This window comes from Oryctolagus cuniculus, chromosome 6 (assembly GCF_964237555.1).
Source record: "Oryctolagus cuniculus chromosome 6, mOryCun1.1, whole genome shotgun sequence".
Lineage (NCBI taxonomy): Eukaryota > Metazoa > Chordata > Mammalia > Lagomorpha > Leporidae > Oryctolagus > Oryctolagus cuniculus.
Window position 1 is genome coordinate 167,221,417 of NC_091437.1, and position 25,435 is coordinate 167,246,851.

General features: G+C 59.8%; 1 protein-coding gene and 2 long non-coding RNA genes across 4 annotated transcripts; 2 read left to right on the forward strand and 1 right to left on the reverse strand.

Moving 5' to 3' along the window:
• The first annotated feature begins 7,877 nt into the window (after window positions 1-7,877).
• On the forward strand, window positions 7,878-12,755 carry LOC138850087 (uncharacterized). Of its 2 annotated transcripts, none has more exons than XR_011389617.1 (2): window positions 7,878-9,227; window positions 9,879-12,755. It is a non-coding gene; the product is annotated as an uncharacterized lncRNA (long non-coding RNA). The 2 variants fall into 2 exon arrangements; XR_011389618.1 differs by having other exon boundaries at window positions 9,887-12,755.
• Window positions 12,756-19,264: 6,509 nt separating this feature from the next.
• LY6S (lymphocyte antigen 6 family member S) lies at window positions 19,265-23,806 on the reverse strand. Its single transcript, XM_051831022.2, has 4 exons — window positions 23,723-23,806; window positions 23,440-23,506; window positions 20,400-20,516; window positions 19,265-19,822 (listed from the first exon to the last, which is right to left on the reverse strand). The coding sequence occupies exons 2-4, from the start codon at window positions 23,489-23,491 to the stop codon at window positions 19,611-19,613; spliced, it is 381 nt and encodes a 126-aa protein (XP_051686982.1). The 5' UTR covers window positions 23,492-23,506; window positions 23,723-23,806; the 3' UTR covers window positions 19,265-19,610.
• A 65-nt stretch (window positions 23,807-23,871) lies between these two features.
• Window positions 23,872-25,435, forward strand: LOC127486794 (uncharacterized). The gene is made up of 3 exons (XR_007913388.2): window positions 23,872-24,007; window positions 24,404-24,585; window positions 24,999-25,435. It is a non-coding gene; the product is annotated as an uncharacterized lncRNA (long non-coding RNA).

Consider the following 25,435-nt stretch of genomic DNA (forward strand, 5'->3'; position numbering starts at 1 on the left):
TGATTTCCTGAAGCCTGGGGGAGGGGCTTCCCTGCACCAGCGCTGCCGGGGCCTGGGGCCTCCCCCTTGGCTCCCCGGGAACTTCAAGCTAGGACCTCCCGCCCTGCCCTGGCAGCCCAGGCCCCTCCCTCAGAGCAGCCCCGACTTCTGGCGTCTTCCCCATCTCCTCCTGGAAGATGGGAGACCCTTCTCTTCCCTCCTCCCTGCTCAGCCCCCACAGCAAGTGCCCTGGGAGGCCCCACCCCACCCCCGTGTGCAGAGACCACAGCAGGGCCTGGTGGCTGAGGCCTCTCCAGGGCCAGCAGGGAGCGCAGAGGCTGCTGGGGCGGGCAGTTGGGGGGCACAGCAGCACCGGGGGACAAACGGACAGCTGCCTCGGGGGCCGCGGGCTGCGTGCTACGGCTGTGCCCACGGCGTCGTGGGGGCTGTGGTGAGCTGGGGCACCAGCCTGGTGGGAGGCCCACCCTGTCTCTCTGATCTGTGACCCAGGGAGGGCTGGGCCCAGCCCAGAGGCCACCCACGTGCTGTGGAACCCTGAGGGCCAGGCCCCGTTAATGCGGGCAGGAGGGGGGTCCCTGGAGCTGAGCAGTGGGGCCGCTGGGCCCGTGCTCGTCTGGAATCAGGCAGGTCCCAGAGCCCCTGGATCCCCACTCTGGGGAGGCCCTGACAGAGGGCAGCACTGCCCGCCGCGTGGGGGGGACAGGTGAGGAGGGGGGCTGCAGGGAGCAGAGGGGGGAGGCCGTTTCTCCCCCTCTGCCGCCCTCGTCCACCATGCCGAGGGCAGGGGCCGAAAGCGGCGGACTGGAAAAGCAAAGCACAAGAAGCCACGCGACTCAGAGGCTGCGGCCAAGTCCCAGCCCAGGCCTGAGCTGCCGCTCCCAGCAGGTGCGCGCTCGGCTCCCGGGGTCCACACCTCTGCTCTCCCGGCTGGGGGAGCTCCCTTCCCTGCCCAGGCTCACAAGCGCAGGCACCTCGTCCCCTCCACTCCCCGACCCCTCCCTCCAGGCCGCACACCCTGCAGTGTGGCCCCAGGTTCAGTTCGTGCCGGCTGAGGGGAAGAAGCATCTCTGGCCTCCTCCTCGGCCTGGGGCCTGGGAAGGGCTGGGGGGCACCACCCTGGGCAGGAGGGGTCCTGAGGCAGGGGACGGGCCCCCTGGGGAGCGCCTGGAGGGGAGAATTTGCCCCGACCTTGGGGCCCCTGCAAGGCCATCCCTGGTTTCCTCTTGTAGGAAGAACCTGCCTCCCGCTACCGCCTGGGAGTCTGCAGGAAGTGGGGGGTGAGGGGTGAGGGGCCGCGTGCCTGTGGGGGAGGAATTCTCCCGCTGACTCACGGGGAGGTGTCTGGGCTCTGAGTTTCGTTTTCCCGGTGCGCAGGGGTTGAGGAGAGGAATCAGGCTGGAGGTCGGGTAGCCGTGCCTGGGAGGGGCGGGCCCAGCGCCGCTGCCTCCGAGCCACGGCTGCGCGGCCCGCAGGTGCCGTTGGGGAGCAGGGGCCTCTCCCTGCGTGTGGGCACCTGGAGCCCCCTAGGCCCCCCACGCAGGACCGAGTCAGCATTGGGTCCCACCCCTGGCAGACTCCGCGGCTTCCAGGCGATGACGGCCCCAGCGGCAGAGCTGGAGGCTTGGGGCTCAGAAGGCCCCGGCAGAGGGCTAAGCCGCTGCCTGCAGTCCCGGCGTCTCCGGCATCTGCTGGTTTGAGCCTGTGCTCCTCTTGGAACAAAGGGCTTCTTGGATGTAAATAGAGAAACTCCCATCTGTGTTCTCCCCTGAAGGTATCAGACTGGGGGAAGCCTGGAAGGATGGGCTGGACCCCCTGGAGAATCTTGGGGGGGGGTATTTGAATGCAGATAGCAGGCAGAGGGGCGGGGTTAACCTGGCAGGTCGGGTAGGAGGGGCAGGGCAGGATGGGAACACTGGGATGCCCCTGAAAGGGGCAACAAGTAGGTCTTTAAAAAAAAAAAAACCACTTGGCATCCAGCCCCCAGTCCTTTCCAGAATGTTCTGGGTCTGTTCGGGAGGGGTGGGTGTTTGGCACAGCTGTTCGGGTGTGGTTAGGACGCTCTGTCCTGTGTGCCAGCTCCACTCCCAATTCCAGTTTCCTCTCACGGTGAACCTGTTAGGTGGGAAGTCAGCTATGAGCTTATGTGTGTGTGACATAAAGGCCTAAAGAGAAGACGTCTATGTCCAGCATATGCATCTGCATCTCAAAGTCATCCCGATAACATTTCAGGGACAGCCCAGTTCCCATCCTGCCCTGCCCCTTCTACCTGGTGACCTGCCAGGTGGGGGTCCCCGCCCCTTCTGCCTGACAATCTTCCACAGTCTCCCAGATGCAGCCCAGTATCTGCATCTCAAACACCCTGCTCCGGATCCCCATTCTCCAGGGGGTCCTGCTCACCCTTCCTCTGAACCCAGGACAGAGCCAGCTAGGCTTCCTCCTGTCTGATACCTTCAGGGGAAAACTCAGAAGTTTTTCTATTTACATCCAAAAAGCCCTTTGTTCCAAGAGGAGCAGAGGTCCTTAAAAACCCCAGCCTCGACTGGACTGCACGCTCAGCCCTCTGCGTCTCCGCTGATCCACCCTCCTGGTCTGCCCAGGTGTACTCTCTCCACTCAACCATGTAACCTCGCCCCCCCCCCGCCCCCGCCCCTGCAGTCCAAGAGACTGCACTCTCTCAGGTCCTGTCTGGAGAGGTGCCCATCCATCCTTATGGATGTCCCTTCCCTAATAAACCTTGCTATTTTACCTCCCACTACTCTGTCTCACGTCTGAATTCTTTCCTGCGTGAAGACAAGAACCCTGCATTTCTCCGGTAACAAACCCTGTAACACTGGGAACACTGGCTGCGGTGGCTGAGCCCCTGCCCCCTTGGAGAGACCGATGAAGTTCCTGGCTCCTGGCTTTGGCCTGGCCCAGCCCTGGCTGTTGTGGGCACTGGGGAGTCAGCTTATAGGAGAGCTCTCTCTCTCTCACTCTCTCTCTCACTCACTCTCTCGCTCTCTCTCTCCCCCTCTCCCCCCTCCCTCTCTCTCCTCTCCTTTCTCTCTCTTTCTGCCAAGCATCTTTAAAGAGACTGAGAAGACACCTGCACAGCCAGCTTGTACTATGCCCTTATTATCCATTAATACTGCTAGAAAATATTATTATTTGAATGTAACCTAAAGTGTAACCACATTAGCTTGTTAGGCAACTAGTAGTAGTAATAAGCAATGCTAGGTGTCGTTGACTTTATAGTATGGATTATGTTAGATGTGGAGCTAAGTAGTCCAGTGATTGAATGACCCGCACCACTGCCCGTTCCTGGCACTCGCTATCGTATACTCCGCTTCCCTCCATCTGCCAGATGTGACCCTACCCTGACCGGGGTCCAGGAATGTACAGTAACTGCCTATGCCTGTAAGGTTCAAAGCTTCAGATAACAACCAGCCACTACCCCAGTCGGAGTCGGAGGTGATGTCGGGACTTATCAGAAGTGTCAACTTGATCTATAGCATTCCCTAAAGCCTGCTTGGACATGATAATAAAAGCTCTGTAAGAATCGGGCTCGGGGCTTCTGGGATGCATCCTCCCCTGGCGGCACTGAGAGGCCCGGGTTCGAACTCGTAATAAAAACGACCCTGCTATGTGCTTCAACTTCGGTCTCTGGTGGTGTGATTTTCGGGGGACCACGGGCTGTAGGCATAACAAATTTTGGGGGCTCGTCCCAGGATTCACCGAAGCCCACCCAGACTCCTCGTTGAAGGGTCGTGGAAGGACCCGTCCAGGTGAGTTTGCCGGCATCGTCTTTGTGTAGTCGACTGTATTATCTGAGTTGCCTATAGGTTCTGTATCTGGGCCGATGAAAAGTCCTGGCGGACGCGCTATAGGACTGGCGGCGGGGCCGCTGGGAGACGTTCCTCGGACCCCTTCTGGGACCATCAGTGCAAACTGTGGTCCCTCTGGTCGGGCAGAGACAGCCCAACGCGCCTGCGATCTGCATCTGTGTGTCCGTGTGGTCGCGTGTTCCGCCGAAAGCTTTCAGTTTGAGGCTGTTATTTTTCAGGTTACCACTTTTGGATGAGAAAAGAGAACAGCCACTCTACACGTTCCCGCTTTGTTCCTTTATCTGACTAACCTCACCTTCCTTCCAAAAATCCCCCTTTATAACCAGGGGTCGTAGGTCCACGATGGGGCAGACGCAGACCACCCCCTCACCATCATAATGGATCATTTCAGAGTCGTGAGGAATAGAGCTTCTAGTTTAAGCGTGGAAGTCAGGAAGGACACACTCCCACTCTCTGCAGGTCAGTGGCCAGCTTTTGGTGTTGGATGGCCTGCAGAGGACACTCTCGACCGGTCAGTCGTACGCAGGGTTAAAGAGAAAATCTTTCTCCCAGAACCGGATGGCTACCCAGATCAAATCCCCTACATTCTTGTCTGGCAAGATCTAATAGATAACCCGCCGGCCTGGCTGGTGCTTTTCCTCCCCGCAGCTAAAATTCTAGCCCTACAGCACACAGGAGCGGGCAAGTCCGCAAAACCCGCACCCTAAGGGAGGCCGCCGCTAAACCCCGAGCCACTAAACCCTCAGCCCCTCTTTACCCGGTCCTGCCTGACAGTTCAGATCCCCAACCCCTTGACCCTCCTCCATACCTTCTCCCTCATCCTAGGCCTGCAGAGCCGGTGAACGAGGGGGCACGGGCAGCCCCACTGGAGGGAGAGAAGCAGGGGCTGACTCAGGGGGGCCAGCAGAAAGGACGAGGGGTCACACCCAACGAGCGACGAGCCCGCGCCATCCCGACTCCACGGTGGCCCTACCGTTACGAGAAATCGGGCCGCCCGATGGCACCGGGAACCCCAGACTTCAGTATTGGCCCTTCTCCACCAGTGACCTCTATAATTGGAAGACTCAAAATGCCCGTTTTTCTGACAATCCCAAAGATTTGATTTCTCTTTTAGATAGCGTTATGTTTACTCATCAGCCCACCTGGGATGACTGCCAACAACTCCTCCAAATCCTGTTCACCACGGAGGAACGAGAACAAATCCAGTTAGAAGCCAGGAAATCGGTTCCTGGCGACGATGGTCAACCCACCGCCAACCCAGATTTAATCAGCGATGCTTTTCCTCTGACCAGACCCCCACAAGATGGCTGGGACTACACACGGCAGAAGGTAGGGCACGGCTGCGGGTTTATCGCCAGACTCTAATGGCGGGTCTCCGGGCAGCGGCACGCAAGCCCACTGATTTGGCCAAAGTATATGCAGTTAATCAAGGAAAGACAGAGTCCCCTTCAGGGTATTTAGAAAGATGAATGGAAGCCTTTGGACAGTTCACGCCTATGGATCCAGAGGCCCCCGAAAATCAAGCAGCCGTAGTTATGTCGTTTGTAAACCAGGCTGCTCCGGACATTAAAAAGAAGTTACAAAGATTAGAAGACCTGGAGGGAAAGAGCATCCAGGATTTACTCAGGATTGCTCAGAGGGTTTCTAATAACAGGGATGCCCCCGAAGAGAAGCAGGTGAGGGCAACAGAAAGGATGACGAGGGTACTGGTGCCGCAGTTCAAGGGAGGCAGCCGCAGGGGGATTCCACACGCCCAAAAGCACCCTATAAAAATTTAGATAAAGACCAGTGTGCCTATTGTAAGGAGGTTGGCCATCGGGTTAGAGACTGTCCGAAAAAAGAAAAGAGCCAAGCCAGGCCGATGGCAGGAGATGCCCTCCACGCAACCCCCTGCTGTACTAGTGACCCAAGATTCTGGACTGGGGGGATGGGGTTTGGATCCCCTCCCCGAACCTAGGGGAACTCTACAAGTGGAGGGGAATCCCGTCCAGTTTTTAGTAGACACGGGAGCCCAGCACTCAGTTCTCACCAGCCCCCGAGGGAAGCTACCAGCCACCTCTTCTTGGGTGCAAGGAGCCACAGGGATCAAAAAGTACCCGTGGACAACTAAAAGAACTGTGGACCTGGGGACCAACAGAGTGTCCCGTTCTTTCTTGGTCATCCCTGAAAGTCCATACCCCCTTCTGGGGAGAGACTTACTAACTAAAATTGGAGCCCAAATTTGCTTCCTACCTGATGGGCCAGAGGTGACGGATTCACAAGGTGGACCAGTTTCAATATTAACTCTGTCCCTGGAAGATGAGTACCGCATTCACCAACAACCTGAGGAGCCCGGACAAGGAATTGACCGGTGGGTCCAGCGCTTCCCGGAGGTGTGGGCTGAGACCGGGGGAATGGGACTGGCCGCCCACCGGCTGGCCATATACAGAGAGACAAAACCTGGAGCAGATCCGGTCCAGGTTCAACAATACCTATGCCCCTAGAAGCAAGAGTGGGAATTACACCCCACATTCAGCGCCTCCTAGACCAGGGAGTTCTGCGACTGTGCCAATCGGCCTGGAACACGCCTCTACTGCCAGTGCGTAAGCCCACCACAGGGGACTATCGGCCCGTACAGGACTTGAGGGAGGTTAACAAAAGAACTGTTGATATCCATCGAACAGTGCCAAACCCCTACACCCTTCTTAGTGCTCTCAGTCCCGAAAAACAATGGTATACTGTTTTAGATCTAAAGGATGCCTTTTTTAGCTTACCCCTAGCACCTAAGAGCCAAGAGCTTTCGCCTTCGAATGGACGGACCCAGAAAGAGGCATCAACGGACAGCTAACTTGGACACGGCTGCCACAAGGGTTTAAAAACTCTCCCACCCTATTTGATGAGGCTCTTCGTGAAGACCTGAGTGAGTACCGACAGACACACCTAACCCTCTCACAATCTGTAGATGACCTGCTGATAGCAGCACGGACCCCCGAGGAATGCGCCGAGGAACGGAGGGCCTCCTGCACACTTTGGGGAGCCTGGGCTACAGAGCACCCGCTCAAAAGGCCCAGCTCGGCGAGAGCGAGGTAACATACCTGGGGTACCTACTGAAAGGGGGGCAATGATGGCTGACCCCTGCACGCAAGCAGACTGTGCTCCGAGTCCCCCAACCGCAGCCGCAACGACAGGTTCGGGAGTTTTGGGGGTCAGCCGGGTTCTGCCGATTGTGGATTCCTGGATTCGCCGAACTGGCCAGACCTCTGTACTTAGCGGCCTGGATCAGCGACCTTTTCAGTGGACAGAGGAGGCCGAGCAGGCCTGTCACCGGATAAACACTGTGTTGCTTTCAGCCCCAGCATTGGGACTCCCCGTCGCCTCCAAGCCCCTCCAGCTGTTGGTGGGCGAAAACAAAGGAATAGCAAAGGGAGTTCTGACTCAACGCAGAGGCCCTTGGAAGCGGCCTGTTGCATATTTATCAAAAACACTTGATTCTGTAGCTGCTGGATGCCACCTTGCCTCAGAATAATAGCGGCTGCTGCTCTGATGGTCAGAGATGCAGACAAATGACCACGGGGCAGGGATGGACCACGGGGCAGGGATTGACCACGGGGCAGGGATGGACCACGGGGCAGGGATGGACCACGGGGCAGGGATTGACCACGGGCAGGGATTGACCACGGGGCAGGGATGGACCACGGGGCAGGGATTGACCACGGGGCAGGGATGGACCATGGGGCAGGGATGGACCACGGGGCAGGGATTGACCACGGGGCAGGGATGGACCACGGGGCAGGGATGGACCACGGGGCAGGGATTGACCACGGGGCAGGGATGGACCACGGGGCAGGGATTGACCACGGGGCAGGGATGGACCACGGGGCAGGGATGGACCACGGGGCAGGGATTGACCACGGGGCAGGGATGGACCACGGGGCAGGGATGGACCACGGGGCAGGGATTGACCACGGGGCAGGGATTGACCACGGGGCAGGGATGGACCACGGGGCAGGGACTGACCACGGGGCAGGGATGGACCACGGGGCAGGGATTGACCACGGGGCAGGGATTGACCACGGGGCAGGGATGGACCACGGGGCAGGGATGGACCACGGGGCGGGGATTGACCACGGGGCGGGGATTGCAGGTTACGACGCCCCATGCCATTGAGGGCCTGCTCAAGCAGCCTCCCGACAGGTGGCTCAGTAACGCCCGGTCACCCACTACCAAGGACTGTTACTAAATCCTCTCGGAATTTTCTTCCAGCCACCGACCGCCCGTAACCCCACCTCCCTGCTCCCTGACCCGGACCTGGAGGCCCCACTCCATGATTGTGCCGAGGTGTTAGCCCAGGTGCACGGAGTAAGACAAGACCTACGAGATCAGCCCTGCCCAACACTGAGGTTACCTGGTTTACCGACGGGAGCAGCTTCGTGCATCAAGGACAGAGGTGTGCGGGGCAGCGGTGGGCTCAGAGACTGAGGTAATACGGGCCGAGCCCCTGCCGGCAGACACCTCGGCACAGAGAGCGGAACTGATAGCCCTAACCCAGGCCTTAGAACTAGGACAGGGAAAAAGACGCACGGTCTACACTGATGGCCGGTACGCCTTTGCCGCCGCCCATATACGTGGGGCTATATATCGGGAAAGAGGTCTCCTGACCGCAGAGGGAAAAACCATAAAGAACAAAGGAGAAATCTTAGCTCTCCTAGCTGCTTTATGGGAGCCAAAAAGATTGGCAATTGTGCATTGCCCGGGCCACCAAAAACCTATAGACCCCGTGTCAAGGGGCAATTATTTTGCTGATCAGACTGCTAAGAAAATAGCTATGTCCCCAATTCAGGCCATAGTCGTGCAATTCCCTGATCCAGGACCAGGAACTTGCCTCCCACACCTGAGCACGCCGAAGAAGATCTGCAATGGGTAAAACACTCCCTGGGGCACAGCTTCTTGATGGGTGGTGGAGAGACTCTGAATGTCGCATCATACTCCCCGAAAAACTAGGAGAAAGAGTATTACAAAAAATCCACCACAGCACCCGCCTAGGCACCAGGAGGATGCAGGACTTACTGAGACAGATGAAACTACAAATAAAAGAGGCCCCCGGCAAAATTGACCAAACTGTTGCCAAATGCAAAGTCTGTCAACTCACAAATGCAGGAAAGAACGCTCAAACCCAGGAGCAGGACGGCGAGGGGACAAGCCGGGGTCCTACTGGGAAGTAGATTTCACCGAAGCAAAACCGGGAAAATATGGGTATAAATATTTACTAGTTTTCATAGACACCTTTTCAGGATGGGTCGAGGCCTTCCCTACAAAGAGCGAAATGGCTCACACAGTGGCTAAGAAGCTACTGGAGGACATCCTACCAGGTATGGACTCCCAGCGATGCCTGGTTCAGATAACGGACCTGCGTTCGTTTCTGAGGTGAGTCAGGGGTTGGCTTCCATACTAGGGGCGGATTGGAAATCACATTGTGCCTACAGGCCCCAAAGCTCAGGACAGGTAGAGAGGATGAATAGAACATTAAAAGAGACTAGCCGGCGCCGTGGCTCACTAGGCTAATCCTCCGCCTTGTGGCGCCAGCACACCAGGTTCTAGTCCCGGTTGGGGCGCCGGATTCTGTCCCAGTTGCCCCTCTTCCAGGCCAGCTCTCTGCTGTGGCCAGGGAGTGCAGTGGAGGATGGCCCAAGCGCTTGGGCCCTGCACCCCATGGGAGACCAGGAGAAGCACCTGGCTCCTGCCATCGGATCAGTGCAGTGCACCAGCCGCGACGGCCATTGGAGGGTGAACCAACGGCAAAGAAAGACCTTTCTCTCTGTCTCTCTCTCTCACTGTCCACTCTGCCTGTCAAAAAATAAAAAAAAAAGAGACTAACCAAATTGACCATGGAGACCAGCGCAAATTGGGTAGCCATCCTCCCCTACGCTCTGTACAGAGTCCGTAATTCCCCCTTTAAGCTGGGACTCACCCCATATGAAATACTATATGGTTGGCCACCTCCCATAATACCTGATCTAAAAGAAAACTTAGTTAAGCAAAGTGATAATGACTTTGAACTTCTGTTTTCGCTCCGAGCTTTACAGAAGATCCATGAAGAAGTGTGGCCCAAACTAAAAGACCTGTCCGGAACAGGGAGGGCCATCTCCGACAGCTCACAGCTACAGGCCAGGTGACTGGGTGCTAGTAAAGCGTCACCGGAGGGAAAACTTGGGACCCAGGTGGAAGGGACCCTTCCAGGTCATCCTAACGACTCCCACCGCTCTCAAGGTAGACGGAGTGTCCTCCTGGGTCCACCACGTCCACGCCAAACCGGCAAGCCTGTTCCCAGACATCATAACCCGCCCCCCCCCATGAACCGGCCTGGAGGGTCGACAAAACTCAAGCCAAGAACAATCCTCTGAAGCTTAAACTGCGCCGCGTTCCCCAGGCGGTAAAGCAGCAGAACAATGAGGCCTGACCTCATGATCCTACTAACGCTGTCTGCTGGGGGGAGTGACTTTGGACATCATTCCTTGCCGACCTCCACCAGGCTCCTGGACCTTGGGTGTGTCGGGAAGAGTAGTCGACCGCTGTAATGGCACGGGACAGCCACGTTCACCGTACATCTCTGCACCCTGTGGCAGGAAGTGGACACGGGGCTGATCTCCAGGCCCGGAGTTAAGACATTTACCTCCCCAGCCGATCGGCATTGGAATCCCGGGGTGAAATTGGTGGGGTGCGGGCAAGCTGGTGTAGAGGCCAACCTACGACAAACTAAATGGCATGTCTGTCCTGCCGAAGCTTCCCCAGACTGTGGGGAGGGCAGGCGAATGTTACTGCTATCGGTGCGGATGTGAGACAATAGCCTCATGGTTGACTCCTAGGGACAAAAATCTGGAGATGGCCAGAGTGGGTGGGTCAAGTCCTCAAGTGGGAAAAAGAAACCCAATCCAAATTAAGGTAAAAACATGGCAAGAAATACAGAATTCCCAATAGGTTAAGGGAAAAACATGGGGACTGAGACTATATGTCGCCGGGTCTGACCAGGGCATTCGGTTTACAATCCAGTCGTGGTCTCAACCGAGCCACGCAATTGGGGTGGGGCCGAATAAGTTCCTTATTCCCGAGCCTGAGCCCTCGCCAACCCAAAGACCCAGACCCAAGCCAAGTCCTCCTCCCCTGGTGAAAAAGGGCAAGGACCGACCCACTATGACCAGCCGAGGCAAAGTTTCAAAATCAAGAGGCGCGCAAAGACAGGGCCCGACCTGCCTCAGCCAGTAACAGGAAAAAGTCAGAACCCCAACAATCTGGTCCGCTGCGGCGACTCTTAAATAGTGCTTAGACAGCCTTGAACGCTTCTCTCCCTAACTTAACTAATTCCTGCTGGCTGTGTTATCAGGCCTCGCCACCCTATTATGAGGCGACAGCTGTGACAAGTCTCTCTCTGGGACAACCCAAGAGGGCTGCCGCTGGCAGAGACAGATGGGATCTGGGACCACCTTGCAGGTCGTGCGGGGTCGTGGGACATGCATATCCACCACAGTTTCTGCTGGATCGATGCATAATCACACTGCCTCAGCCACGCCTCCCTGTTCTACCCAGCGCCAGGAAATACGTGGTGGGCCTGCGATGCTTCGGGAGTGACTCGTGTGTGTCAGAGACAGTGTTACAAAGCAATAATGAATGGTGCCTTCTAGTTAGATTGTACCCCCGAATAATATATCACCCCTATAAGGAACTCCTGTCCAGCCTAAGGCCCACCGCGTCACTCAGCAGAGAGCGCCGGGAGGGGCGACCGCTTTAATCACTGTAGCTGGCCTGTTAGGGCTGGCAGGGACAGGGCTGGGAGCCACTGCAGTAGCCATTAAGGAAGCCAGTATTCAGCTCTCCGACTGGCGATAGATGAAGACTTAGCGAGAACTGACCGCTCTATCGCTGGCTTAACCAAGTCTCTCCAATCCCTGTCGCAAGTTGTCCTCCAAAACAGGCGAGGACTGGACTTGCTGTTTCTACAGCAGGGAGGACTGTGTGCTGCCCTGGGGGAGGAGTGTTGTTTCTATGCCGACCACACGGGGTAGTGGAGGACTCCAGGGCTAAAGTACGCGAGGGGCTAGAAAAAAGAGAAAGGGAACAACAAGAAGGATGGTTTGAATCGTGGTTTAATTATTCTCCTTGGCTAACAACCTTATTATCGGCTATAACTGGCCCTCTACTTCTGTTAATAATAATCTTAACCATAGGCCTCTGTGTGATCAACGAACTAGTAACATTTGTTAAAGACAGAATAAACGCGGTTCAGCTTATGGTGCTGCGGACACAGTACCAACCCTTAGATGAACAGGAGTTATAAAGCTTAAGACCCGTAAAGGAGCCAAAATTGGCTCCAAATAAGCCTCACGTGAAAGGGGGGAATGAGAAGACACCTGCACAGCCAGCTTGTACTATGCCCTTATTATCCATTATAATACTGCTAGAAAATATTATTATTTTAATGTAACCTAAAGTGTAACCACATTAGCTTGTTAGGCAACTAGTAGTAATAATAAGCAATGCTAGGTGTCGTTGACTTTATAGTATGGATTATGTTAGATGTGGAGCTAAGTAGTCCAGTGATTGAATGACCCGCACCACTGCCTGTTCCTGTCACTCGCTATCGTATACTCCGCTTCCCTCCATCTGCCAGATGTGACCCTACCCTGACCGGGGTCCAGGAATGTACAGTAACTGCCTATGCCTGTAAGGTTCAAAGCTTCAGATAACAACCAGCCACTACCCCAGTCGGAGTCGGAGGTGATGTCGGGACTTATCAGAAGTGTCAACTTGATCTATAGCATTCCCTAAAACCTGCTTGGACATGATAATAAAAGCTCTGTAAGAATCAGGCTCGGGGCTTCTGGGATGCATCCTCTCCTGGCGGCACTGGGAGGCCCGGGTTCGAACTCGTAATAAAAACGACCCTGCTATGTGCTTCAACTTCGGTCTCTGGTGGTGTGATTTTCGGGGGACCACGGACTGCGGGCATAACAAGACATCCCTTCGGGAGAACCCGAGTCTGCCGCGGCGAGCCCCAGGCCTGCCCTCTTGGCCAGAAGAGGGGTCTGTGGAGGTTGACCAGCGGCTCCTGCCCTCGGGGCCCCAGGCTCCGCTCAGACACTGGTTCCCGACAGGAGACACCAGGGACACCTGCCGTGGGGGCTCCGCCCACAGCTCCACCTGCCGGTGAGCCCTGGTGCTGCAGGAAGACGGCTCAGCTCGTCCCCCGAGGAGAAGCTGGGACCCCCGGCGGGCAGGAAGCAGGGAGGAGGGGGTGATGAGGGCTTTGAGGGGCTCGCACCCCGGCAAGACCCAGAGACCCCTTAGACTCTGGTGCCCCGAGCCCGGAGATCCCCATTCCTCGGGAAATCTGTCCACAATCGGGAAAAGAAGGTCCACTTCCGACAAGCACGGGGGGGGGGGGGGGGGGGGCAGCAGAGCAGCGAGAGCCCGTGAGAACTCGCAGCCACGGGGAAGACCACCCGTGGGTGCCCTGAAACCCCAGGAGACGCAGTGTGCCCGCAGTTCTAGGTCAAGGACAGCACTTATCTGCCTAGGTTTCAAAACACCCAACACACGGGGGGCGGCGGGCGGTGTAGCCATGAAGACCCCACCCCCCACCCCCGGCCTTGGGAATCCCCTTGTCCCACACCAGAGAGCCTGGCTTCAAGTCCTGGCTCTGCTCCCAGTCCCAGTTCCCGGCTAATTGGCACCCTGGGCGGCAGTGGGTGTGACAAGTGCTTGGGCCCCTGTCACTGCTGTGGGAGACCAGGTGGAGCTCCCAGTCCTGGCTTCAGCCTAGCCAAGTCCTGCATGTGTGCGTGCGTGTGTGTGGAGCCGCCGAGTTGTGGCCATTGGAGAGTGAACCAGCAGATGGACGTACGTTCTCTCTCTCTCTCTCTCTCTCTCTCTCTCTCTCCATCAAAAACAAATAAATGAGCAAAGCACAATTTGAGTGAACCAAAAGGAGAAAGTTCACGGTGGCACTGAGGCTGAGCGTCGCCTCCTGTGACGGATAGAACACCAGGACACCAGGCCGAGGGGCAGCAGAGAGGCCGGGAGGCGGGAGCCCAGCCGGCGGAACGGGCAGCCCCCGGGAGCGGCACCCCGGCCGGGTCCCAGCCGGGCCCACGTCGCCGCTGAGGAACGTCTCACACGGAGACCTGGGCCCTGCGGGGGGAGGCGGTGTGCTCCTGCAGGGCACAGCCCACGGGAGAAAGCAGAAGTGGACACCGGACACGGCCCAGGGCTGGGCAGACTCCTGTGTGTGGACACCAGCAGGGGTCCTGCGGGGCTGAAGGGAGCCCCTCCCCACCTCGGGAAGCTGAAGGGGGCGGTAGTGACCCGAGAAGAGCAGAGGCCAGGAAGATGACAGCGCACATGGCCACACGGAGACCTTGGTCCCCAGGGCAGGTTCCCGAAGCGGCCTCGAGACACAGGGCTGCTCCGTCCCGTCTCGCTCCCTGGGGCTGCAGCCGCGTCCTGCTGAGAGGCTTGGCGGGACCCACAGGATGCCCCGTCCACGCAGCACCCTGCGACCCCTCCCGGTCAGCTCCACTTGTGCGCGGGGCGCCCCGGGGCACAGCAGCCACGTGGTTGTGTCCGTGGACCTGAGGCTGCTCCAGCTCCAGCTGTCAAGGACGACCCCAGCTCCACTGCGTCAGCCTTGCTCTGTGTGGTTGATCTGATGACCCGGTGTGTAACCCTCCTGTGTGTGCCCATGGTGTGCCTGTGTGCCTGTGTACATGTGTGTATCCAGGAGTGCTTTCATGCATGTGTGTGCAGAATTGCATGTGTGTGCAGGAGTCATGTGTGTGCCGTGTGGTTTTCATGCATGTGTGTGCATGTGCAGGTACATGTGTGTGCGTGTGTGCAGGAGTGCATGTGTGTGCATGCATTAGGGGTGCACTGTGTCGCAGGATTGTGTGTGTACGTGTGTGCTTGTGCATGTGTGCTCAGGGTGCGTGTCTGTGCAGGAGTGCATGTGTGTACACGCATGTGTGTGCAGGGGTGCGTGCATGTGTGTGGACCAGGGAAACACATGACTGCAGTGCCTCGTCCTCAGACCAGCAAGGTCCCTGCTCCCCCCACCGGGAGCTGGGTGGCAGAGGAAGGGGATCCCGGTCCCGCCCAGGCCTCTCCCAAGAGCCCTCAGTCAGGCGTCTCCCTCTCTGCCTCCCAGCAGCCGCCCTAGTCCTTGTGTGGACAGGGGAGATAAGACAGGGCTGCCAGCCAGGACAGGTCTATCCAGAGCAAGCCTGGGAGGGAGGGAGGGGCCGAGAGAGCCCCCTGCGCACAGCAGGGAGCCCCTCCTCCACCCACCGGGGCTTGCACAGCACAAAGTGGCGTGAGCTTGGGCTGGCCCTGGACTCCTGCACTGGGCAGGGCTGATCCAGCGGATGGAGAACGCGGGGACCTGAGGGCCTGCTCCCAGTCCCCCAGGGCAGAAGCCAAACTGGACCTATGGCTCTCGTCCTTGCTGCCTCGGCCCTGACCCTGACAGTCACCCCCGCCCTCTGGGGCAAACACACAGGGTAAGTGCTGCTCTTGACGGGGCCTGGTGACCCTCCCGGGGCGAGGCCGGAGCCCCACCCTCATCTTGCAAAACCCTTGGGGATCCAGCGGCCCGGGAGCTGCCCAGACCCACTGCAGTGGGAAAGTGCCCACTCCGCCGCCTCAGCCGGAGCCCGGATTTGTCTGCCTCAATCTTCAGAATGACAGCCGATTCTGCCACCCCCGGCTTTGCCAGGGCGTCACCGCGCCGACCCCAGCTCGGCTGCCGGAGCCACCCCTGTGTTAGGGGCTGGGAGGTTCTGCAGCGGGTTGAGGCAAAACAGTATTGCAAACGGGAAAGCAGAGAAAAGGGGCAGGGGCCCGAGCAGAGGCTGGGCCCCAGCAGCGGGCGTGGGCAGCCAGGCCTGTTCCGGCTGCATTCCGGCTGTGTGTGGGAGGCGGGTGGAGGGCACGGGCGGGCGGCCCTGCTCTCCCACGCCAGGGCTTGTCAGTTGGTGTGCCCAGGCCCGCGGGCAGCCCTGAGACCCAGAGCCAGCAGATTCTTGGGCCAGGAAATGCCGTCCTGAGATCCTCGGGGTCCTTCTCGGAGCCCTAATGACGGCATCTTCCTTCGCCCCGTCTGTAACCACCACTGGTGCTGTGCATGAGAACACAATCGTCCACACAAGAATTTCAGGAGCCCTCCGGGGGTGGGCTCTGGAGAGGGAGCCTCGTCCTAGCTGATGCTGAGCCCCACGGTGGCGGGGCCTCCACCCGCAGACCCCTGACACCCCCAGGAGCCCGGGGGACCCTCAGTAGCACAGACCTGAGCATCCACACCACTAGTAAGCAAAAGACACACAGTGCGCTGTGCACGTGCCGGTCTGCTTCCGAGGCCATGTGCCTTCCCGCACTCAGTCACACACAAAACCACTTATGTCGGCCCCTCGTAACATGGAAGCTGCCTTAAACAGCCTCAGTGGCACCCACAGCTACAGCCGCCGTGTGCGTGCCCTGTGCCCACACAGCTACAGCCGCCGTGTGCGTGCCTGTGCCCACACAGCTACAGCCCCGTGTGCCTGCCTGTGCCCACACAGCTACAGCCACCGTGTGCGTGCCCTGTGCACCCACAGCTACAGCCCCGTGTGCCTGCCCTGTGCCCACACAGCTACAGCCGCCGTGTGCCTGCCCTGTGCCCACACAGCTACAGCCGCCGTGTGCCTGCCCTGTGCCCACACAGCTACAGCCGCCGTGTGCCTGCCCTGTGCCCACACAGCTACAGCCGCCGTGTGCCTGCCCTGTGCCCACACAGCTACAGCCGCCGTGTGCCTGCCCTGTGCCCACACAGCTACAGCCGCCGTGTGCCTGCCCTGTGCACCCACAGCTACAGCCGTCGTGTGCCTGCCCTGTGCCCACAGCTACAGCCGCCGTGTGCGTGCCCTGTGCACCCACAGCTACAGCCGCCGTGTGCGTGCCCTGTGCCCACACAGCTACAGCCGCCGTGTGCGTGCCTGTGCCCACACAGCTACAGCCGCCGTGTGCGTGCCCTGTGCACCCACAGCTACAGCCGTCGTGTGCCTGCCCTGTGCCCACAGCTACAGCTGCCGTGTGCGTGCCTGTGCCCACACAGCTACAGCCGCCGTGTGCGTGCCTGTGCCCACACAGCTACAGCCGCCGTGTGCCTGCCCTGTGCCCACACAGCTACAGCCGCCGTGTGCGTGCCTGTGCCCACACAGCTACAGCCGCCGTGTGCCTGCCCTGTGCCCACACAGCTACAGCCCCGTGTGCGTGCCTGTGCCCACACAGCTACAGCCGCCGTGTGCGTGCCCTGTGCCCACACAGCTACAGCCGCCGTGTGCGTGCCTGTGCCCACACAGCTACAGCCGCCGTGTGCGTGCCTGTGCCCACACAGCTACAGCCGCCGTGTGCGTGCCTGTGCCCACACAGCTACAGCCACCATGTGCGTGCCCTGTGCACCCACACAGCTACAGCCCCGTGTGCGTGCCTGTGCCCACACAGCTACAGCCCCGTGTGCCTGCCCTGTGCCCACACAGCTACAGCCGCCGTGTGCGTGCCTGTGCCCACACAGCTACAGCCGCCGTGTGCGTGCCTGTGCCCACACAGCTACAGCCGCCGTGTGCCTGCCCTGTGCCCACACAGCTACAGCCCCGTGTGCGTGCCTGTGCCCACACAGCTACAGCCCCGTGTGCCTGCCCTGTGCCCACACAGCTACAGCCGCCGTGTGCCTGCCCTGTGCCCACACAGCTACAGCCGCCGTGTGCGTGCCTGTGCCCACACAGCTACAGCCGTCGTGTGCCTGCCCTGTGCCCACAGCTACAGCCGCCGTGTGCGTGCCTGTGCCCACACAGCTACAGCCGCCGTGTGCCTGCCCTGTGCCCACACAGCTACAGCCCCGTGTGCCTGCCCTGTGCCCACACAGCTACAGCCGCCATGTGCCTGCCCTGTGCCCACACAGCTACAGCCGCCGTGTGCGTGCCTGTGCCCACACAGCTACAGCCGCCGTGTGCCTGCCCTGTGCCCACAGCTACAGCCGCCGTGTGTGTGCCTGTGCCCACACAGCTACAGCCGCCGTGTGCGTGCCTGTGCCCACACAGCTACAGCCGCCGTGTGCGTGCCTGTGCCCACACAGGAGGCCCTGTGCCCAGGGACACCCCAGACAGGGAGGAAGACCCCGCGGGCCCATGCCCATGCCAACACCATGCAGGCTGGGCTCTCCGTGCTTTGCTGAGCTGCTTTGCCCAGCAGGGAGAGGCTGGGCTCAACCCTGCGCAGCAGCACTGGGTCCTCTGCGCAGTTGCTGGGAGGGCAGGGCTGGGCAGCCGGCAGGGGCTGGGGCGGCACCGCGACCGACCTCACATGGCTGGGAAAGGTTTGCAGCTTTGACAGGAGTAATCAGTCCTTGCCCTCTGTGCTTTTAAATCTACGTTTGTGTTGATATTTCTGTATTTATTTATTTGAAAGGCAGAGAAAGAGAGAGAGCGATCTTCCGTCCAATGATTCACTCCCCAAACAGCCGGCACCAGCTGGGGCTGGGCCATGCGGAAGCCAGGATCCAGGAGCTTCGGCCAGGTCTCCCTCATGGGTGGCAGGGGCCCAAGCCCCTGGGCCATCCGCCGCTGCCTCCCAGGGTGCGTGTTAGCAGGGAGCTGGATCGGAACCAGAGCCGCGTGCCCCAACACAGGCCACAGGCAGCCCCAGCAGAGCCGCCAGTGAGGGAAGAGGCTGGGCGGGGCCCGGGAGTCGGGAGAGAGACAGCCCTTGGGGGGCGGGCCAGTGGTGTGCACGGTGCTGACCCCCCCCTCAGCCAGCGAAGCCCTGGAGCCCCTAGCCCTGGCTGCAGTCCTGTCCAGGAACCCTCAGTGTGAACACAGCAGGGCCCCTTCCCGAGGGTCCTGCTGAGACACCCCCACACACACAGGCACTGCGGTGACGCCTGCTCCTGTGTGCCTTGCACAGTCGTGTGTGTCCACCCGGGTCCGGCTGCCCAGCCCAGGACCGAGACAAGCTCCACGGTGAGCGGGCCTCTGCCCTTGGATTTCCCACTTTCCCGGCCCCGCTGGCGCGCTGATGCGTGCGCGGACCCCTTCGGCACGCAGGCGGAGGAGACACAGAGGGGCGGATGGAGACCCAGACGGGCGGCCCGCACCTCAGGCTGCGGACTGGGAGACTCCAGGGCGTTGCTGGCCCCCACGCTGAGAGATGTGTGGCTGTCAGCTGAGTAAATCCTGGGCCGGAGCGAGGCGGAAGGAGGCTGGCTTCCTGGCTTCAGGCGCCCAGCTCGGGGCAGGCGGCGCGCAGTGCCAGGACAGCAGCTCCGCTGGGGCTGGGCATGGCGGCGCACCTGCCACCCAGGGCGCCTGCCTGCCCAGCACCAGCGCTCTCCTTCCCCAGGGGGCGGACCTCAGAACACAAAGACGAAACTGAGCGCCCAGCACTGCAGGAAGCCCGGTTTATTGGCCTTGGGGGAGGAGCTGGGGGGGAGGGGTGCCAGGTGTAGACAGAGGTGGCCCACTGCAGGGGAGGAGGGGGTTCTGGCCCACTGTGGGCTGGTGGACAGAGCCTGGCTTCCACCCCGCCCTGCGGTCTCACTAGGATCCTGTGGGAGGGAAGGAGGATCCCCTGGGTGAGAAAGTGGGGGGAGGGGGCCTAGCAGAGACTCCGCAGCCAAGCCCCTCCCCAGGCCCTGTACTGAGCGCCCCCTCCCCCGGCTCAGAGCCCATCCTCTCGTGGCTGCAGGCTAAGGGCAGAGGGCCGGGAGAAGGAAGGGGACGGGCAGGGCCATCAGAACAGGACCCAGAGGACAGACCCCAGGCTGCACAGAAGCCCCCAGGGCAGGGTCCAGGCGCTGTCCGCGGCCCGGGGCGCTGCGTTGCACAGGTCCCCCTTGCAGCAGGTCAGCCGGGAGGTGAAGTCCAGGATCTGCACGGGGACGCTGGTGTTCCTTGGGCATTGGGGAAGGCAGAACTTGTTCTCCTCTCTCACGGTCTGAAGCCCTGCAAACAGGGGTTGGAGGTGGGCACAAGGGAGCTGGGAGCCCCAGGGCAGGGCCTGGACGGTCGAGGAAGAGCCTGGCTGGGGACGCTGAGGGCGCCCAGGAAACCGGCGACACAGCAGGAAGGGCGGTCAGGCCCTCGGGCTGAGGTCTCGCCACGCAGCCCCAGCTGGCCAGCGAGCCCGGAGGACAGCTGGACACAGCCTTGGGGACGCATCTGCTGCTCGTGTCCCCAGGCCCCCTCCGTGGCCCAACTGCTGACTGCACCACGCCGGGGTCATTCCTTTAGCTGGCAGTTCCAGCCGCCAGAGGCAGTAACGTGGTCGTCGCGCACAGCCGGTCCCCTCCGTCATCGAGCAGGGAAGACCCTGGGGCTCTGGGACGGGAGCCACGGGGGCTGCCGGGAAGTGGGCACCAGGAAGGCGCTCAGTGGCCACGAAGGCCACGCGGGGCACCCAGCGGTCTGCTCTGGAAGCTGCAGCCCCCTGCCCCGCCCCACCTGCCGCACTCCAGCCCCCTCCCTGGGACTCGCTAGGCGCACGGCTTCCTCCCGGCCCTGGGCCTGCCCGCGGACTCACCCACAGTGGTGACCACTTCCTGGGTGACGCAGACCCCATCAGGATAGAGGCACAAGGCCGGGCCACAGGAGCTCGAGACAGAGGTCCCCAGGCACTGGTAGCAGCGCAGACCACGAGCTGAGAGAGGTCAAGGTCCGGTCAGGCCACCAGGCGCCTGGGTGCCACACGCAGCATGTGCGTGAGCCCAGCATGCCCACGGGTGCGGGGCCCCCACCATGCCTCCCAGCATCCCCTCCACGGGCCCCAGGAGAGACAGCAGGGGCCCAGCACCCAGGGCCACCCTGTAGCAAGAGCTGGACACTGCCCCCACGTTCCAGTCCAGCCCCAGAGCACCTGCTCACTACCCAAGGGCCACAGAGAGGTAACTGAGTACTTGCCCAGTCGCCACCTGGGCAGTGGGTACCACGATGCATCTGTTGAATGCATTGATGAGGAATGTGTGGATGGATGGGTAAGTGGATGGATGGGTGGAACATGGATGGATGGGTGGATGGCTGCGTGATGGATGGACGGGTGGCTGGGTGGATGATGGGTGGATGGGTGGGTGGGTGAATGGGTGGGTGGATGGATGATGGGTGGATGTGTTAGGCAGGAAGTCAGTTATGAGCTTATGTGTGTGTGACAAAGACCTCCGGAGAAGACTTCTACATCCAGCATCTGCATCTGCATCTCAAAGTCATCCCGATAACGTTTCAGGGACAGCCCAGTTCCCATCCTGCCCTGCCCCTCCTACCTGGTGACCTGCCAGGTGGGGGTCCCCGCCCCTTCTGCCCGACAATCTTCCACAGTCTCCCAGATGCAGCCCAGTATCTGCATCTCAGACACTCTGCTCCGGATCCCCATTCTCCAGGGGGGTCTTGCTCACCCTTCCTCTGAACCCAGGACAGAGCCAGCTAGGCTTCCTCCTGTCTGATACCTTCAAGGGGAAAACTCAGATAGGAGCTTCTTAATATTTACAGCCATAAAATTCTTTGTTTCAGGAGATGTGTGAAGACAGAGACCCATCTCCTTAAAAACCCCTGTTGGGCCTCAACCGGACTGCGCACTCAGCCCTCTGCCTCTCTGCTGAGCCGCCCGCCTGGTCTGGCCAGGTGTACTCTCTCCACTCAACCATGTAACCTCACTCCCCACCCCCCGCCCCAGTCTCTCAGGCTCTGTCTGGAGAGGTGCCCATCTGTCCTTACGGATGTCCCTTGCCTAATAAACCTTGCTATTTTACCTCCCACTACTCTGTCTCACGCCTGAATTCTTTCTTGCGCGAAGACAAGAACCCTGCAATTTCTCCAGTAACAGATGGATGATGGGTGAATGGATGGACGGGTGGATGGATGGATGATGGATGGGTGGGTGGATGGATGGATGGGTGGGTGGATGGACGGGTGGGTGGGTGGATGGATGGATGGGTGGATGGATGGGTGGATGGGCGGATGGATGGATGGGTGGATGGATGGATGGGTGGGCGGATGGATGGATGGGTGGATGGATGGATGGGTGGATGGGCGGATGGATGGATGGGTGGGTGGATGGGTGGATGGGCGGATGGATGGGTGGATGGATGGGTGGATGGATGGATGGACGGGTGGGTGGATGGATGGGTGGATGGATGGATGGGTGGATGGATGGGTGGATGGGCGGATGGATGGATGGGTGGGTGGATGGATGGGTGGATGGATAGATGATGAGTGGATGGATGGGTGGATGGATAGATGATGGGTGGATGGATGGACGGGTGGATGGATGGATGATGGATGGGTGGGTGGATGGATGGATGGGTGGGTGGGTGGATGGACGGGTGGGTGGGTGGATGGATGGATGGGTGGATGGATGGGTGGATGGGCGGATGGATGGATGGGTGGGTGGATGGATGGGTGGATGGATAGATGATGGGTGGATGGATGGGTGGGTGGGTGGATGGATGGGTGGATGGATGGATGATGAGTGGATGGATGGGTGGATGGATGATGGATGGGTGGATGGATGGATGGGTAGATGGGTAGATGATGGGTGGATGGATGGGTGACAGATGAGTGAGTGAGTGAATGAGTGTGGGGGCTAGGGAGGGCCTCTGTGAGGGGCGACCCTCTAGAATAGACGATGTGAGCCTCCCGCCATGCCCGGCCTCCGTAGTGCAGCCCGCTGTGGGGCTTTGTCTCGACTCCTGTGGCCTCTGGTGGTAGCAGGGCAGCCATTCTGTCTCAGTGCATGCCCAGAGAGAGCTGGAGCTGGTGGGCTTCAGGTGCCACTGCGGGAAGGGGCTCCGTGGACGGGCAGTCGAGCGTTGGTGTCCTCAGGGCAAGGGAGGGTGTGAGGCCGAGGCAGCTATGCTGTGCACAGACACCATGGGGGCTGAGCCAGGCGGCCCGGGGAGACCCAAAGACGAGGAAGGCCCAAGGAGGAGGGTGGGCAGAGTGTCCAGAGAGAAGGGGGGTGGGCAGACTGACCAGAGAGGAGAGGAGGGTGGGCAGACCATCTGGAGGGCAGCGGAGGGGTGGGCAGATCATCCAGAGAGGAGGGGGGTGGGCAGAGTGTCCACAGAGGAGGGGGTGGGCAGACCGTCCAGAGAGAAGGGGGAGTGGGCAGACTGACCAGAGAGGAGAGGAGGGTGGGCAGTGTCCAGAAAGGAGAGGAGGGGTGGGCAGACCGTCCGGAGGGGAGAGGAGGGTGGGCAGAGTGTCTGGAGGGTCGCAGAAATGCAGGGGGAGGCGGCGAAGCCAGGGCCACTGGAAAGGGCTCACGGCTGCAGGGCAGGTGACAGTTCCGGAAGCTCCTGCGCCCACTGCGCACAGCCCAGCAAAGCCTGGCTGGCCGGAGAGGCCGGCACAGCTGACCTTACAATCGCCGCAGCCCAGGCGCCTCCTTCCTGCCCTCGTGGCTCAGGACGCAGCGGCAGCAGACACAGCGGCACAGCCGGCACAGATGAGCACCACGTGCACCCCGAGCCCAGGAGGCAGCCCCGGCCGAGCCCTCCATGGGGCGGCAGCACCAGCGACCCCAGGAGGTGCGATTTCCCAGAAGCCTCTCCTTCAGGCAGACCCCTCACCTCTCTGTGCGCACAGCAAGGCCAGCAGCAGGACCACAGCAGACGGCTTCATGGCGGACTGCTCCTTCTGGGGGGTGGGGGCACACAGCCCTGAGGCCCGCAGCAGCCCCCAGCCACCCCTCCCTTCTGGGGGCTCCGTGGGTCCCAGACACAAGAACCTAGGCGTCTAGCTCCCTGCTCCACTGCCACCCCTCGGGCCCTTCCCCACTGAATCCTCCTGCCCACCCCCTCCCTGGTCCTGCGCCCCTCCCTGGGCACCCTTCCCCCAGCCGCCCGCCCTCACCTCCTCTCTCCAGCCGGATTACAGGGTGAGTGGCCCAGAAGAAATACCTACAGGAAGCAAGTGTGAGCATGGGAAGACAGCCCCACCCCTGACCCCTCGTTGGCACCCACACAGCCCTGGCTGCTAAGTTCTCATTTCCCAGAAGTGAACTCATTTCCCTCTACACAGGGGCTGGCCGTGTTCCCTGCCCCTAGCGTCACATCTGCACTTGGGACATTGGGAAACTCACACGTGAACTAAGGGGCCTGGAGAGGAGAAGTCTAGAATATTCTTACATAACCAAGGGTAAGTGGGAGCCGCTCGTGACGGTCTGTTGTAACTCAAAGACTGTGTGTGTGAGCCCTGTAGTAACCAGACGGAAGAAATCACAGTGCAAACAATGTGGGGCGGGGGAGTCGAGCACCCAGGGGACACAGAGGGGTGGGCAGAGGTGAACAGGAAGGGGCGGCCGGGGCCACAAGCTGAGCAGGCCCAGGAGCGAGGCCCCGCCTGTCGGCCTCGTGCTGCCCGGGGCAGGTTCCCCACCAAGACGATTCCAACGGGCCGGTGGACCGAGAGCGAGCCTGCTGCCCGCCCGGGACCCACGCGGAGCCCAAGCAGGGGGTGCAGAGAGGCGTCCCAAGGCAGCTGGCCTTGGATAGATAGTCGTTGCTTCTGTGGGTGTCAATCTCACTTCTGCAGGTTGCCTTTTGGAGCTCTGTGCGTGACCGCAGGTCAGGGGGAGACGTGGCGTTTGTCCCGTCAGGACCGGCTTGTTTCTCTCAGAAGGTTTTCCAGTTTCCTCCATGTTGTTGCCCATGACCGGATTTTGTGGTGTACATATCCCATCGTCTCGTTATCCAGTCTTCAGCTGAGTTAACAGTGTATGTATAAAGTTAATTGAAAATTGACCTTAGTAAAAAATAAAAGTCAGAATAAGAAAGGGCAGGGGTGGGGTGGGAGTGTGGGTGGGAGGCGGGCACGGTGGGAAGTCACCATGATGCCAGTTCTGACTGTGGAATGTAGGAAGTCTGTAACTGCAAAGCTGTGTAGTTCTGCATGTATTCCTATAGACTTCCTTCTAAGGGCACAGTTTAAAAACTTGCCATGGAACCCCAAATCCTCTTAAACTGAAGTGGTAAAAATAGCAGCTTAAGTGTTATAGAGATCATATGGATAAGATTAAGGGTCTGCTAATAACAATAGATAGAATTAAGAAGGAGGGAATGTCCAACACTGGGAGCAGGCCACACAGCCGACTCATAGAATGACAATCACTTTAACACTCTGACCTCAGAATCAGCCGTTAAGGCTTCCTGGTCTGGCTGAAAACCCATGAGAGCATTTGAGCCATGGAAAGCCAAGACACTGTGAGTGAGACCCCAGCAGAACGAAGTGCCATCAAAGAAAGAGGTACCTTCCTCTGATGCTTGGGCTGCCCTGCTGGGCAGGGTGGCCGTCGCCAGCTGGGCGAGGAGAGGGGAGTGATGGTGCCCCACAGAGAGCCCATGGGCCTTGGAGGAGAGGGCCATGCTAATGACCCTGCCCCAGGAGTTCCATAACATATCCCTGCATCCCTGTATTGAATTGTATACAGCTATCCTGTATCAACTGGAAAGTAAAGGGGAACATTAAAGACAGAGCCACTTACCTTATTCCCAAGAGGAACAGAACATTTTTAAAGGATTATTTATTTATCTATTTACCTATTTATTTAAAAGGGAGAGTTATGGG